The sequence below is a fragment of the Balaenoptera musculus genome, chromosome 6, assembly GCF_009873245.2.
Source record: "Balaenoptera musculus isolate JJ_BM4_2016_0621 chromosome 6, mBalMus1.pri.v3, whole genome shotgun sequence".
Classification (NCBI taxonomy): domain Eukaryota; kingdom Metazoa; phylum Chordata; class Mammalia; order Artiodactyla; family Balaenopteridae; genus Balaenoptera; species Balaenoptera musculus.
This window is the reverse complement of record NC_045790.1, coordinates 34,152,038-34,167,265: the sequence shown is the minus strand read 5'-3', so window position 1 is coordinate 34,167,265 and position 15,228 is coordinate 34,152,038. Positions and strand designations below refer to the sequence as shown.

Below are 15,228 nucleotides of genomic sequence, written 5' to 3'. Positions count from 1 at the left end.
AGTCTTTCCACTATAAAGTTATTCTTTTTCCCCTTGTATCAATAATTTAAAAATACCAAGCTCGGGCTTCCCTGGTGGCGCAGTGGTTAAGAATCCGCCTGCCAATGCAGGGGACACAGGTTCGAGCCCTGGTCCGGGAAATTCCCAAATGCCACGGAGAAACTAAGCCCGTGTGCCACAACTACTGAGCCTGCACTCTAGAGCCTGTGAGCCACAACTATTGAGCCCACGTGCCACAACTACTGAAGCCCATGTGCCTACAGCCTGTGCTCCACAACAAGAGAAGCCACTGAAACAAGAAGCCTGCGTACCGCAACAAAGAGTAGCCCCTGCTCCCCACAACTAGAGAAAGCCCGCACACAGCAACGAAGACCCAACGCAGCCAAAAATAAAACAAACAAACAAACAAAAAACATTAAAAAAAAAAATACCGGGCTCGGGGCAGAAGGGAAGCATGGAGCTTGGAGCATCTTGTGGCACCAGGAAGTAAAAAATTACTCAAAAAACAAAACGTAGGGCACTAGGAAAGGCACAGAGCCGATGTGAAAGAACTGCCAATGGCCAAAACTGAAACAATTGGAGTTCAAAAACAAATGACAGGGGACTTCCTTGAGACTGTGCAAATATCCTGCTTCTCCTCAAACTGTTGCCCATTAATTTTAGCATTCATTGATCGATCTTGCCCACAACAATTATTATTTTGGCACTCTAATGGTAGATTTCTATTTCTCTCATTCCCCCTACATTAATTAATTGGAATTCTTCTGTAAGGAAGAGCTGCCTCTTCTCCCCCTTTTATTTATTTATGCAGTTATTTATTTATATCAATATAGTCTCGTGGATATTTATTTCATTCTATGGATTATAATCCAATGCTATTGTTATTTGTTTTTTTAAAATTAATTAATTAATTAATTTTTGGCTGCGTTGGGTCTTTGTTGCTGCGCATGGGCTTTCTCTAGTTGCAGCGAGTAGAGGCTACTCTTCATTGTCATCCTCTCACTCAGATAAATGCTTGGCCCATTCAAGGCTTCCTCAAGTGCTACAGGAAACCAAAATCTCCTTCTTCTGAGCCACTGCATTATAACCCTTTATAGAGGATTAGGTCCTACTGAGAGGTCAATAAAATTCTCCATGTTTCAGAAGATTAATCTATTCCTTCAACATCCTCCTCCTTTACAAAAATACACTCTGTGAGTCTCTCTCTCATTGTATTAGTCAGTAAATACAAAACCAAGAACCAGGTGGGGTTGTGAGGAGGGGAAAAGGGGACAGGAAGTTGACCAGAGACACTGGTAAGGAGGAGAGCAAATTAAAGAAGGCAGTCATCCCCAGCTAACCCCTTCACACTGTGCCCTGCTTGTCAGTAGGGCAGGGTAAGAAACACAGGCTGGAGCAGGTACAGGGCCTTTTAATCCATAGCTGGGCCCCACAGTAGGGTTGAGGAATGAGAAACGCTAGGTGGTAGGAGCTGGGATGGAGATTCCTGAGGTCTTTTGATGTGAGGGACACACATCACTGTGAGTTCAGCACATGCCATACCCGAACACTCTTAGGCTGGTACACTGGCTCAAAAGCCAAGACTCCCCCGCTCACTCTTATGCATCAACAGAGACCAGGAAGGATAGGTGTGTCCAGGAGCAGGAATACAATGGAGGCTGTCAAATTTAGTGGTGCCCAAGGAGCAGCTTGCAAAGTATCTTAACCCATCATCTGCCAAAGCTTTTTTTAAAAATGAGGTAAAATTAACATAACATAAAATTAACCATTTTAAAGTGTACACTTCAGTGGCATTTAGTACACTCACAATGTTGTATATCTATCACCTATATCAAGTTTCAAACACTTTCATCATCCCCAAAAGAAAACCTCATGCCATTAAAACAGTCACCCCCTTGTTCCTCTCTCTACTAATAACTTTTTATAGTGAGGGGTGGATTTTCTCTATAATGAGATTTTATGTAGCCACTGTTTGAGAAGCTATGGCAAACTCTGGGTTCAAAGGGCACAAGAACGTTCTCTCTTCAACCAGGTGGGAGTAGCTTTCTGGAAAGCCCTAAAGTTAAGTTTCCCTTCCCCCTGTCTCATTCAGTCCAGTGAGAACAGTGCCAGATTCTTATACACAATTACACGCACACACACACGTGCGTGCGCACACACATACCCAGGCTGGTAAGTTTCATGTGATCAATAACCATGAGAACAAGTGCACCACAACTGCTCTGAGAAGAACCTATTCAGCACCCCAAAGCCTGAGTGACCCCCCCAAATGGGTCCAGATAGTGGTCAGCTCTTACCCGCTGCTTCTCTGGGTCCACAAAACGAATGCCGAAGTAGTCCTTCTCCAGCAAGCTGTAGTAGTTGCAGATGTGGTCAATAAGAAACTGCCCTTTGGTCTCCCTCTGCAAAGGAAGCACATTTATGTTTCAGCCAGAGTTTGCCTTGCACATTCATGTCTAAAATTTGCCTCATTCACTCCAATAGGTCTGTGCTAAGATAGATGAATTCACTCACTCTGCTCTCTGGAGCAGGAGCTTCCAAACTCTTAACTGCCATCCACAGTGAGAAATTCATTTTCTACTGTGAGCCATTACACACACACGTACACACACACCAAACCAAAGGAACACCAAAAAGGGGAACCAAAAGGATACCAAACAATACCCTGCCTAGGTGCAACACACTCTACTATGTTCTATTTTATCCTAGTGTATGCCATTTAATTTTTCTAATGCTATTTATGATTCAGAACACTGATTTCACAACTCAATACCTAGTAGACATCCACAGTTTGTAAAACCACACACAATTCCAAATACAATGCACCTGGCTGCTTGCTTTAACTGCTCATTCAGTCCTCACAACAATCCTGCAAGGAAGGTCCCCATTTTATATCTGAAGAGAGGCTCAGTGGCTTACCCAAAGTCACACAACATGTACAGAGCAAAGTAGGATTTGACCCAGGTCACCAGGCTACAGAATCCAGGCTCCATGCCACTTTGCCTCTCTGGAACATTGGTTAATCTACTGTGACTCTGCTAGAACACAGGGTCTGGATGGCATGGAAATGCAATGAATGTATCAGATAGAACACCCCAACTCCCACCAGGAAAGGTGGAAAACTTGCTGCCTCAGGCCTCACAGCCTCCATATCACACCCATAAATCAACACAGAAAGGCACTGAGGTAGACTGGGGCGGGGAGTCCAGGACTGGGATTCAGAAACAGGTCTGGGTGACCTTGAGCAAACTCCCCAGCTGTTTCCACATCAGTAAAATGAGTTGGTTGGACTAGATTTCTAAGTTGGCTAGATTATTTTTCCTTCTAAAACTCTATGAGTAAGAGAAGTATTAGCCAAATCTGATTAAGATAAATACCATTACAACAAAACTCCTTAAGAGCAAAGACCCTTCCAAGCCCTCATCAGGACATTTGATAACTTTCTGCTTCAATCAAAGTTGCTGACAGACCCATGGAATGTTTTAGGGATGGAATGTGACCTACAAAAATAAATGAAGAAATCAGAGACATTACATGAAGCCACTCTTCCAATCCACTAAAAATAATTTTGGAAGATCAGTTTGGTCTATGCTATGTGATTATCTTTTCTTTAGAAACCACTACCACCAGCTTGGGAAGTTGATGAAAAAGTCATTCACTGGCCTGGGATGTACCACACTGAACAAAGGACTGGGGCTTATAAACACATACTGTGATATGAAGCCTCCATTTTCCTGAAATCACTTTTGAGTGTAATTTTGGATGAGTTTTGAACCTTTACTTTCTTTATAAAAGAACCCATTTGACGTAGCTCACAAGGAACAAAACATCAAAATGGAACTTGTTTTTAGATTTCTGTAATTGTTTTTAACCCAGAAGGCTCAAACGACAAGCTATATCTGATGACAGCTAAATTCAATGCCCAGAATATAATCAATGGATATAGTTCCTTTCATAGATTTATTCTGCAACTCATCCATCTTAGGGGCTGCTGCAGGATCAAATCACTGAACATAACACATGAGTTCATCATTTTATGATTGGATTGCCAAGCTCTCCAAAGCAGAATTTACTATGGTGGACTACCCCCAACAAGACATGTGGGTTAAGGCAATGCCTTGTAATGACGTGGGACCTTGATTGTGTATGACAGCTACTGTGCCCTGAAGAAGATGTAGTACTCCGAAGCACAACAAAGATTATTTTTTTTAATGATTAAACACAGCAACCAATATATACTCTACAGCAATATCTCAGACTACGTAAGATCCTTGAGAGAAGGAAACAGCACAGCAGACAATGTAGTGGCTGGATAATACAACTGCGTCTGAAACAGGGATCAATGCCTTCAGCAAAAGCAGGTGAGGCGAGTTCCCATGGGTCCAGGCCACCAGGTGGGTTCCAGGTCTCTGCTCCTCAGAGCACCACCCTCAGTCCAGCAATACTGTAGCAAATTCAGCATCACCCGGGAAGGAGCTTGTTGGAAACACAGAATTTCAGGCACTGTCCCAGACCAACCTAACCTAACCTGCATTTCCCTCAGTTATTCATATGCTCATGCAAGTTTGAGAAGCATTGGTCTAGAGGAATTTTCCCAGCATGGGAAAAGTGCAAAAATTGTACCTGTCTCCAGATCCCACTAGGAAAAATGCCCATTTTCCCTTGAGAATTGTCCATTCCTCAACTCAGAAAAATCAAAGGTTTTTCCAGTCTACAGAACACAAACTGCCCCTGAATCTTCAGGCTGCCAGCCAACCTCATCATCTCGAGCTACGTCGCTCCTTCGTGCCAAGGAAGCCAGTTTACAGCCTCACGTTCTGCTCTGTTCCACTCCTGCCTGGAGAGCTGGACAATGTTCTTAAGTCATGTAAGTACCTATCATTATCATTTCTGTGCGTTAAGCCCAGCTCTTGCACTAAACAAAAGGCCACCCAGGCCCAGTACCAAGAGTTGGAAGAGTTTGTTCAGGTATGTTATGTGAGGGTGCAGAAGTCCAGCTGCCAGCCTCACACGTCTCACTTCAGGGAAGGAGCTTGGGGGTGAGCACTGGTTCTTCCCCCTACCTCCCACTGCTGGAACTCTGTTGAACTAACCCAAACCCTCCACTCACTTCCTCCTGGTGTTTCTGAGGGCAGAGGCCATTGTTCACACCCTATCCTGCTACCTAAGCCAGTACCTGGCACACTGAGTGTGATCGAATGAATAAATGGGGCACTGCTTTCTCTCATGAAAAATCTGGGTTCTGGAAACTAACAGCGAGCCTCAGGTAAAACGACACAGTCCTCGTGTTAGAGACTCCTCAAACTTAGTACAATTAGCCAACTTTCACCCTAATCCATCAAGGTCTACGCAGAGAAGTGCTAACCAAAGATTTCAAGTATAAGGACTTCTTTTTAATGTCAACATTTTGTTGATTCTCTGACAAGATATTAGTTATATCTCCAGTACCAACTGAAGAGGGAAGAAAAATCAAATAGCTAATATAACTTCCTTAGAGCTATTACCCAAGTTGTGTTTTATTAATCACAATAGCATTTCACACATGTGGAAAACAATAGGGCACAAATGTGTGAGCAGGGCCTCCTACAGGAGTCAGCTGGATGTTATGCCTCAAGAAAGTGCCTGAAATATAGACTTTTTTTTTTTAACATCTTTATTGGAGTATAATTGCTTTACAATGGTGTGTTAGTTTCTGCTTTATAACAAAGTGAATCAGTTATACATATACATATATCCCCATATCTCTTCCCTCTTGCGTCTCCCTCCCTCCCACCCTCCCTATCCCACCCCTCTAGGTGGTCACAAAGCACCAAGATGATCTCCCTGTGCTATGCGGCTGCTTCCCACTAGCTATCTATTTTACGTTTGGTAGTGTATATATGTCCATGCCTCTCTCTTTGTCCCAGCTTACCCTTCCCCCTCCCCATGTCCTCAAGTCCATTCTCTAGTAGGTCTGCGTCTTTATTCCCATCCATCCTGCCCCTAGGTTCTTCATAACCTTTTTTTTTTTTTTTTTTTTTTTTTTAGATTCCAGAAATATAGACTTTTGATGCCATCTCTAAATGAGGTTATACAATCTCAGGGTTGAAAGAATAATTTGTTCACCATAGTTAAACTGTTGTCCCAATACTGGCTCTCACCACCTATAGTGCACTGTGAATTGATATTTTTATAAAGACTATATTAAAATATTGTAAATATAGTTGTAATATTTTTAATGTGTTAAAAATCTAAACCAATCTAGCCAAGGTGTGGTCTGTGGACAGTGCTGGAATGTAAAATCTTTGTTACCAGTCTTCCATAAGTGGAGAAATTAAGAGTAATTTATTTTATTGTGTTTTCTACAAGTATTAGTCCAAATCAGAATGGGGGGAAAAGATCTAGTTCTAGTTTCTCACCACAGACAGTTTGATGTGCTGATCTAAACTGGGCTGCCATGTTTGAGGGTTTGGTTTGGGATTTCTTTACCCCAGAAACCTCAAAGTATGAAGGGGGCTAGGCCCTCTCTCCATCTTCTTTGTCCAGTTTTTGTGGACAATTCTTGGTATGCGTGTGGATCTCTGAACTCCTTGCAATGATCCCACATTCTCTTAGCGTTCTCTCCCACAGACTGGAAAGGAAACTAATTTTTGTAATCACAAACCAGACTATTTTTCAGAAAATCCCATCTCTCCTCCCCACCCCAAAGCATGTATTAGAAAGCCTTAAGCAAGTCATGAAATCTCTGAGGCTTAGTTGCTTCTTGTATGAAAGGGGAATAACAATGATAACTTCCAAATCTACCCCACCAGATTATTTTGAGGCTCATTCACATATTTGTTAAGCATCTATTATACAGCAGGCATTGGGATAGGAATTAGAGAAAAATAGTGAGCAAAACACAATTTATAATCTCACAGACCTTAAAACCCTGTGGTTTGTAAAATGTGAAAGCATTCTTGCAAACTGCAAAGCACTATACCAATGTAAGATGTCATTATTAATAATATTAAGAATTATCGTAATCTTAAACCTTTGTCTCCAGTTTCATAGATCAAGATACAAAGAAGTTACGAGGAATAGTGTTGACCTCCCAGAACTGGCCTCTGTGGGTGAAAAAGTGAACAAAGAGACAAAGAACTCATTATTTTTGCTTAACTCCTCTTGCAGCCAATTGCTGGTGATGCATTTACTTCAACTCCCTGGTTCAATGGCAAAGTTAAAATAACAATAAATTTGTGCTTAAAGAAAAAGAACAAGCAAAATCAACTGGCTAAGTCAGCCATGGCTTGTCTTCAATGAAAAAGTATGGCAGATTTTAATCCTTAATTATTAAAACTCTAGGTCAAGATGTTTGTTTGTTTAGCTGGAAGTATTCCTTTTTTATGTAAAAATTTTAAAAACTTTTATTGAAATATAGTTGATTTATAGTGTTGTGTTAGTTTCAGGTGTACAGCAAAGTGATTCAGTTATACATACATATATACATATACATATATATATATTCAAGACATTTTGATACCTTTTGCATATTGGTTAAATGAGGAAAAGAGTACCAACCCCCAAAATACTTAATGTGTTGCTATAAACCAACACTTAGAGTTTGAAAAGGTAACTTCAGGAATGAAGGTTTCAACATAATAATGATAATTACTATATATTAAACACTGTACACCAAGAATTGTGTTATGTGACAGGGTGAGAGAGTGTCATGGACATATATACACTACCAAATGTAAAATAGATTGCTAGTGGGAAGCAGCCGCATAGCACAGGGAGATCAGCTCGGTGCTTTGTGACCACCTAGAGGGGTGGGATAGGGAGGGTGGGAGGGAGGGAGATGCAAGAGGGAAGAGATATGGGAACATATGTATATGTGTAACTGATTCACTTTGTTTTAAAGCAGAAACTAACACACCATTGTGAAGCAATTATACTTCAATAAAGATGTTAAAAAAAAAAAAAAAGAATTGTGTTACATATTTGCATTTAATCTCTGGATAACACACTGAGGTAATTCATGTCCTCCCCATGTTACAGATTTTTTAAATGGACTCAGAAAAGTTAAGTTTGTTTGTAAGTGTGTCAAACCCAGGTCCAACACAGTGCCCAAGCAGTTGTAGGAACTCAATTTGCCTATCTGACCCCTATTGTCTATGTGGAGACAGAAGAAAAACAACAACATGAGGATTTGGGAACAGTATCAAGTGCCCCAATTACTAGAATTTGGACATTGGCAGGAAGAAGCACTGGGTTATCAACCACCACATCAGACCTAGAGAGACGCAGTTTTATAAAATACAAACCACATTATCATAGACGTCATTGGTTAATTGCCCAGCATCCATACACCCCTTTGTCTTTCCTAATAGAACCCAGATTTTGTTCAAGTACGCACATATGTGTGCACACACCTAATACATACATATACACACAGGTAGACGCAAAGCCCATAAGCCTCAGGAAACTATAACCCACCCTTACCTCCAGGGCTCAGGCTCAGCTGGTATAAGGGTAATCTCATCCCTCTTGTCTGATTGGCTCAGGAAAGGACACATGACCTAGTTTAGGCCAATGAGACATGAGGAGCAATTGACCATGTTTTCTGGGACGGCTCTTGTTTACTCTTCTGAAAGAGCTTATGGAAGAGACTTTCTGTTCTCTCTGGATGATGTGACATAAAGGCGTGAGGCCTTGAACTGCTGCAGCCATTTTGAAACCAGCTTGGGGATGAAGGTATCACTGGGTGGAGCCAAAATATTTACGAGGAAAGTGGAGCTTGTGTTTCCAGATTATCAATCATGAAGCTCACCCTAAGTGTGAACTTCCAGGGATGCCAACAAAATTCCTTGTTTTTTCAGCCAGTACAAGTTGATTTTTCTGCTTGTTGCACCCAAAATGTTGACTCTGGAGAGAGGGTAAACCAGTGCCTCAGGCCAAGTAGGAGAGCACAGAGAGGACGATAGTGCTGGTGTGAAACACAATTAGAGGTTATTGACTAATGAACCAGAGAGCTAAGTCCATCTACCGACAGGTTCTATTTGGCCAGCACGGTGTTTTTGTATCTTTAAATTGGGAGACTGCACATGAAATCTGGATGATGGCTGCTCTTGAAAAGGCGGAGGGTCTGGAAACTAGGCCATGAAGGTCTGCTGAGCTCAGGATTGGCTGCCCCTTCTGGCGGTGGGGGTGGGGGGAGTTGGGGGTCTTGCATCCGTTCTATCATCTTCCACATCTTCCACTTCCCTTACTTCCCTGATCCCCAGAGAAATTTGAGTTTACAACCCTGACCTGAGGCAAACTAGAGGCTTTCAAGAGGGTTCCTTGTAAGAGTTTTCCTTGGAGCTGCTCAGAAGCACCCTCACAGCCAGAAAAAGTCCTCAGTGGACACAGCTTTGAGTCGCCCTCTGAGGCCATCCAGCCACTGAAATCCTAGGATCTTTGAGGGAAGAAGAGTCCAACACAGACCAGACTTCAGGGAGGATCACTGAGATGAGGGGAGCAGGCAATGGTCTGAAGAATGAGAGCACCGACCAGGACGCTGGAAACAGTTCATTTTGGGGCTGGTACTGTGCCCCCAGGAACCCTCTCTGACAAACAGAAGTGGGGCTGCTGCCAGACCTAGTTTTTTAGTAATAAAGGTTGTGAGGTTCTTGTTCAAAGGGCCCTTTTGTTTGGCACTCTATGCTTGCAGGAGTTGCTCTTGAAAAGGGGCAGTCCCCATGGATGCACATCTAAGAAGAGCAGACTTGTCAGTCTCTGCTAAGTCTTCTACCTGGGAAGGAAGAATCCAATTCCCATCTGGATACCTAGAAACTCCAAGTGGGGCCTCTAGACAATTATAAGGCCTGAAACAGCAATTGAATACTCATTTTGCTGCCAGGAGCATGTCTTCTAGGGACAGGTGGTTGCATTTCTTGCATGAATTAAGGGCCTCAATCCATTCACCTTCATTGGCAGATGAACAAATAATAGTAATGAGAAACTGGCAAACTAAGTAGTTCTGCTTCTATTGTGAAGAATAAGCATTTGTTAATTTAAGAAAGATTATGGCTTGATTGAATAATATAAAAATGCTCTGTTTATATCTGTGCTTAAAAAATTCAAGCATATTTATGTAAATTCATACTTTTTGTTATGGTGGGCACCACAGCTTTAACCAAAACAGAGCATCTCTTTAGAAAGAAATTAGCTTTTATAATTGGAATTTAAATAGCAAGTGACATTTCACTTTGTTAATTGTTCCTTCCCATTGCAGCCAGTAACTGGTATTTAATATTTGGCTGTGACATATATTCAGAAAATTGCATCATCCTCAGACAGTGAGGAAAGAAGTAATATTAAAGCTTTTAAAATGGGGAGAAATGTAAAGGAAAAGAAGAATAGCGGGATCTCTCATGGTTCAATCTGTGGTTCTCACACAGAAATTAAACGTTGTTTTGATTTGTGTTATTCAAATATTTTCAGATGTATGAAAAGTAAAACCAAGGTTTCAAGAAGCTGGAGCACCTAATTCTGAATACACATCTGCTTTATAGTAATAATCAGTATATTATGGCTAAGATAATTAGGAAAATATAGGCTAGATCAATTAAAGGCATTTTTGTGGACAATACATATTCATAAGGTGGGGGAAGGGAAGGCATGGTTATGACTGTAGCAGTGACCGAAAAGCTAGAAAATAGCAAAACAACTACCAAAGCCAGACATTTACTGGGGGGAAAAACCAATAATTTCCTGAAAGTATCTGGCTAAAAAAAATACAGGCAAGACACAAGTGGTCACCTAGACCCACCAGGGTCTTTGGTAGCAAGTCAAAACCAACTGCCCATCTCAGTTCTATAGTAGCCTGTACACACTCTGAGGAGACAGAAATAGACTGCCATCCTCACAGCTAGAGGCTTAGTAGTATCAAGGCTGGGGAAGATAAAGGGGCCCTATGGAAGAAAGACAAAGAAACAGTGCATCCACAGAAGGTAAAGCAGCCAGAATGGGTTGGCCAATCCATTGCCTGAGTCCTGAGTGGTGTCTTCTGAAGGAGTGTCATATGACTAAGCAGGCAGAGTGGTTTGGAATAAGTAATGTTTCCATCTCTTTGTTTTTCTTCTGGGTGTTTTCCACCTTGGTTACCTCTCCAGTGTTCCACAGCTTTCATCCTAAAGGATGGCTTGTGTGTCTGTGCTCAATCAGAGGGCCGTTTCTATTCCAACTGGCACACAGATCCATCCCAATGTTTGGGGAATCATATTTGACGTGTCAGCTGTTCTTAGCAATTTCTGCCACTGCTCAGGTACTCAAAAGGTTCTTCCTTCCGCATCTTTTATTCTTCTTCCTATATCAGGGTGTAGTGCCATTGCCAAGCCCAATTCTTGAAGGCACTCACTTCTGAATAATTTTAGGGTTTTCCAACTCCAAACCTTTCCACAATTTTGAAAAGTGTTTCTTTAAAAAGATCTCACGCTGAGGACTCAAAGGCTCAGAGAGCCTAATTAACTTACTCAAGGTCAACACAACTAGAAAGTAGCAGAGTCAGTATTTAAACCCAGGTCTGCTTGATTTGGTTATTATAGCCAATGATTAAAAAGAAATAAGATCCTTAACTTGATAAAGAACATCTTATAGCTAACATCATACTTAATGGAGAAAAACTAGATGCTTTAAACCTACAGCTAACATCGTACTCAGTGGTGAGAAACCGGATGCTTCTTCACTAAGATCGAGAACAAGGCAAGGATGTCCCCTCTCACTACTTCTATTTGACAATATGCTGAAAGTTCTAGTTAATGCAGTAAGATAAGAAGGAAATAAAAGATTGGGAAGGAAGGAATAAAACTGTCTTTATTTGAAGATTAAGTGATCATCTATGTAGAAAATTCAAAAGAACAGAGAAAAAAAAAAAATTTCCTGGAACTAATAAGTGATTATAGCAAGGTTGCAGGATACAAAGCTAAATACACAAAAGTGAATTGTTTTCCTATATATTAGCAAAGAACAATTGGAAGTTGAAATTAAAACCACTCACAGTAGCACCAAAACCATTAAATACTTAGGTACAAATGTGTACAAAATCTATGTGAGGAAACCTACAAAATTCAGATGAAAGAAACAAAAGAAGATCTAACTAAATGGAGAGATATTTCATGTTAATGTAGATAAGACTCAATATTGTCAAGATGTCAGTTCCTCCCAACTTGATCTACAAATTCAATGCAAGCCCAATCAAAATCTCAGCAGTTACTTTGTGTATATCAACAGTCTGATTCTAATATTTTTACAGAAAGATGAAAAGATCCAGAATAGCCAGCACAATATTGGTGAAGAACAAAGTCAGAGGACTGACACTACCTAACTCCAAGACTAACTACAAAGTTTCAGTGATCAAGACAGTGTGGTACTGGTAGGAGAATTGACAAATAAAGCAAAAACCAGAATTGAGAGCCCACACCAACAGAGCCCAGAAATAGTCCCACACAAATAAAGTCAACTAATCTTTGACAAAGGAGCAAAGACAATTCAATTGAGAAAGGACAGTCTTTTCAACAAACGGTGCTGAACAACTAGAAATACACATGAAAAAAACAAAAAAAGAATCTGGACACAGACCTTACATCCTTCACAAAAATTAACTCAAAATGGATTATAGACCTAAATGTAAACCACAAAACTATAAAACCTCTAGAAGGAAACACAGGACAAAATCTAGGTGACCTGAGTTTGTAATGGCTTTTTAGATACAATCCAAAAAGCATGATCTGTGACAGAAAAAATTGATAAGTTGGCCTTCATTAAAATTTAAAACATCTGCTATGCAAAAGAAACTGTTAAGAGAATGAAAAAATAAGCCACAGACTTGGAGAAAGTGTTTGCAAAACACATATCTGACAAAGGACTTGTATCCAAAAATATACAAAGCACTCTTATAATTCAGCAATATGATACAAACAACTCAATTTAAAAGTGGGCAAAAGATCTTAACAGACACTTCACCAAAGAAGATAAACACAAGGCAAATAACACATGAAAAGATGCTCCACATTGTATGTCATTAGGGACTTGCAAATTAAAACAACAATGCGATACCACCACACACCTATCAGATGGCTAAAATCCAAAACACTGACAATACCGAATGCTGACAAGAATGTGGAGCAGTACCAAACTGTCTTGATTACTGTAGCTTTGTAATATAGTCTGAAGTCAGGGAGCCTGATTCCTCCAGCTCCGTTTTTCGTTCTCAAGATTGCTTTGGCTATTCAGGGTCTTTTGTGTTTCCATACAAATTGTGAAATTTTTTGTTCTAGTTCTGTGAAAAATGCCAGTGGTAGTTTGATAGGGATTGCATTGAATCTGTAGATTGCTTTGGGTCGTAGAGTCATTTCACAATGTTGATTCTTCCAATCCAAGAACATGGTATATCTCTCTATCTATTTGTATCATCTTTAATTTCTTTCATCAGTGTCCTATAATTTTCTGCATACAGGTCTTTTGTCTCCTTAGGTAGGTTTATTCCTAGATATTTTATTCTTTTTGTTGCTTTGGTAAACGGGAGTGTTTTCTTAATTTCACTTTCAGATTTTTCATCATTAGTATATAGGAATGCAAGAGATTTCTGTGCATTAATTTTTTTTTTTTTTTTTTTTAAATATTTATTTATTTATTTATGGCTGTGTTGGGTCTTCGTTGCTGTGCGAGGGCTTTCTCTAGTTGCGGCAAGCGGGGGCCACTCTTCATCGCGGTGCGCGGGCCTCTCACTATCGCGGCCTCTCTTGTTGCGGAGCACAGGCTCCAGACGCGCAGGCTCAGTAATTGTGGCTCACGGGCCTAGTTGCTCCGTGGCATGTGGGATCTTCCCAGACCAGGGCTGGAACCCGTGTCCCCTGCATTAGCAGGCAGATTCTCAACCACTGCGCCACCAGGGAAGCCCTCTGTGCATTAATTTTGTATCCTGCTACTTTACCAAATTCATTGATTAGCTCTAGTAGTTTTCTGGTAGCATCTTTAGGATCCTCTATGTATAGTATCATGTCATCTGCAAACAGTGACAGTTTTACTTCTTCTTTTCCGATTTGGATTCCTTTTATTTCTTTTTCTTCTCTGCTAGAGGGGTGGGATAGGGAGGGTGGGAGGGAGGGAGATGCAAGAGGGAAGAGATATGGGAACATATGTATATGTATAACTGATTCACTTTGTTATAAAGCAGAAACTAACACACCATTGTAAAGCAATTATACTTCAATAAAGATGTTTTTAAAAAAAAAAAAAAGAATGTGGAGCAACAGGAACTCTCATTCACTCCTGGTAGAAATATAAAATGGTACAGCCACTTTTAAAGACAGTTTGGCTATTTCTTACAAAGTTAAACGTAAGATCAATCCAGTAATTTTGCTCCTAGGTATTTACCCAAATGAGTCAAAAACTTATGTCCACACAAAAACGTGTACACAAGTGTTTATAGCAGCTTTATTCATAACTGCCAAAAATTGGAAGCAACCAAGATGTCCTTCAATAGGTAAATGGATAAACAAACTGGTACATCCATATAATAGGATATTATTCAGTGATAAAAAGAAATTAGCTTTTACGCCATGAAAAATGAAGGAATCTTAAATGCATATTGTTAAGTGAAAGAAGCTAGTGTGAAAAGGCTACCTATTATATTGCATACAAATGACATTCTGGAAAAGGCAAACTATATAGACAGTAAAAAGATCAGTGGCTACTGCAGTGGGAAGGGGAGTGAATAGGTGAAACACACAATTTTAGGGCAGTGAAACTATTCTGTATGACACTTTAATGGTGGATATATGACATAATATATTTGTCAAAATCCGTAGAACTGTATAACACAAAGTGGAACCCTAATATAAACTATGGAATTTAGTTGATAATGATAATGTATCACTATTGGTCCGTCAATTTAACAAATGTACCACACTAATTAATGCAAGATGTTAGTAACAAGGGAAACTGGGGGTAGGGGTGGTGATTATATAGGAACTCTACTTTCTGCTCAGATTTTCTGTAAACCTAAAACTACTCTAAAACATAAAGTTTATTAATTTAAAAAGGAAGAAGGAAAGGGTTGGGGAGGGAGGAGGGAGGGAAGGAGGAAACCAGCAGAGCACCTCAGGGGACATGAACATAAAAACTGCAACTCAGGAGACAGACTAAGGAAATAAATTCAACAAAATAATCTTGTAATTATTCAAAATCAAAGTGAACATAAAGATCTTCTCTTTCATTATTTAA

General features: G+C 40.3%; 1 protein-coding gene across 2 annotated transcripts in view; it reads right to left on the bottom strand.

The window, feature by feature from the left end:
- The window catches only part of FRMD3 (FERM domain containing 3), a 311,279-nt gene that overhangs the window by 151,054 nt on the left and 144,997 nt on the right, over positions 1-15,228 (bottom strand). For both annotated transcript variants that reach the window (XM_036856636.1, XM_036856635.1), the window contains exon 2: positions 2,298-2,402. In XM_036856636.1, coding sequence (XP_036712531.1) covers positions 2,298-2,402 — 105 coding nt within the window. The remainder of the gene's footprint in view (positions 1-2,297; positions 2,403-15,228) is intronic.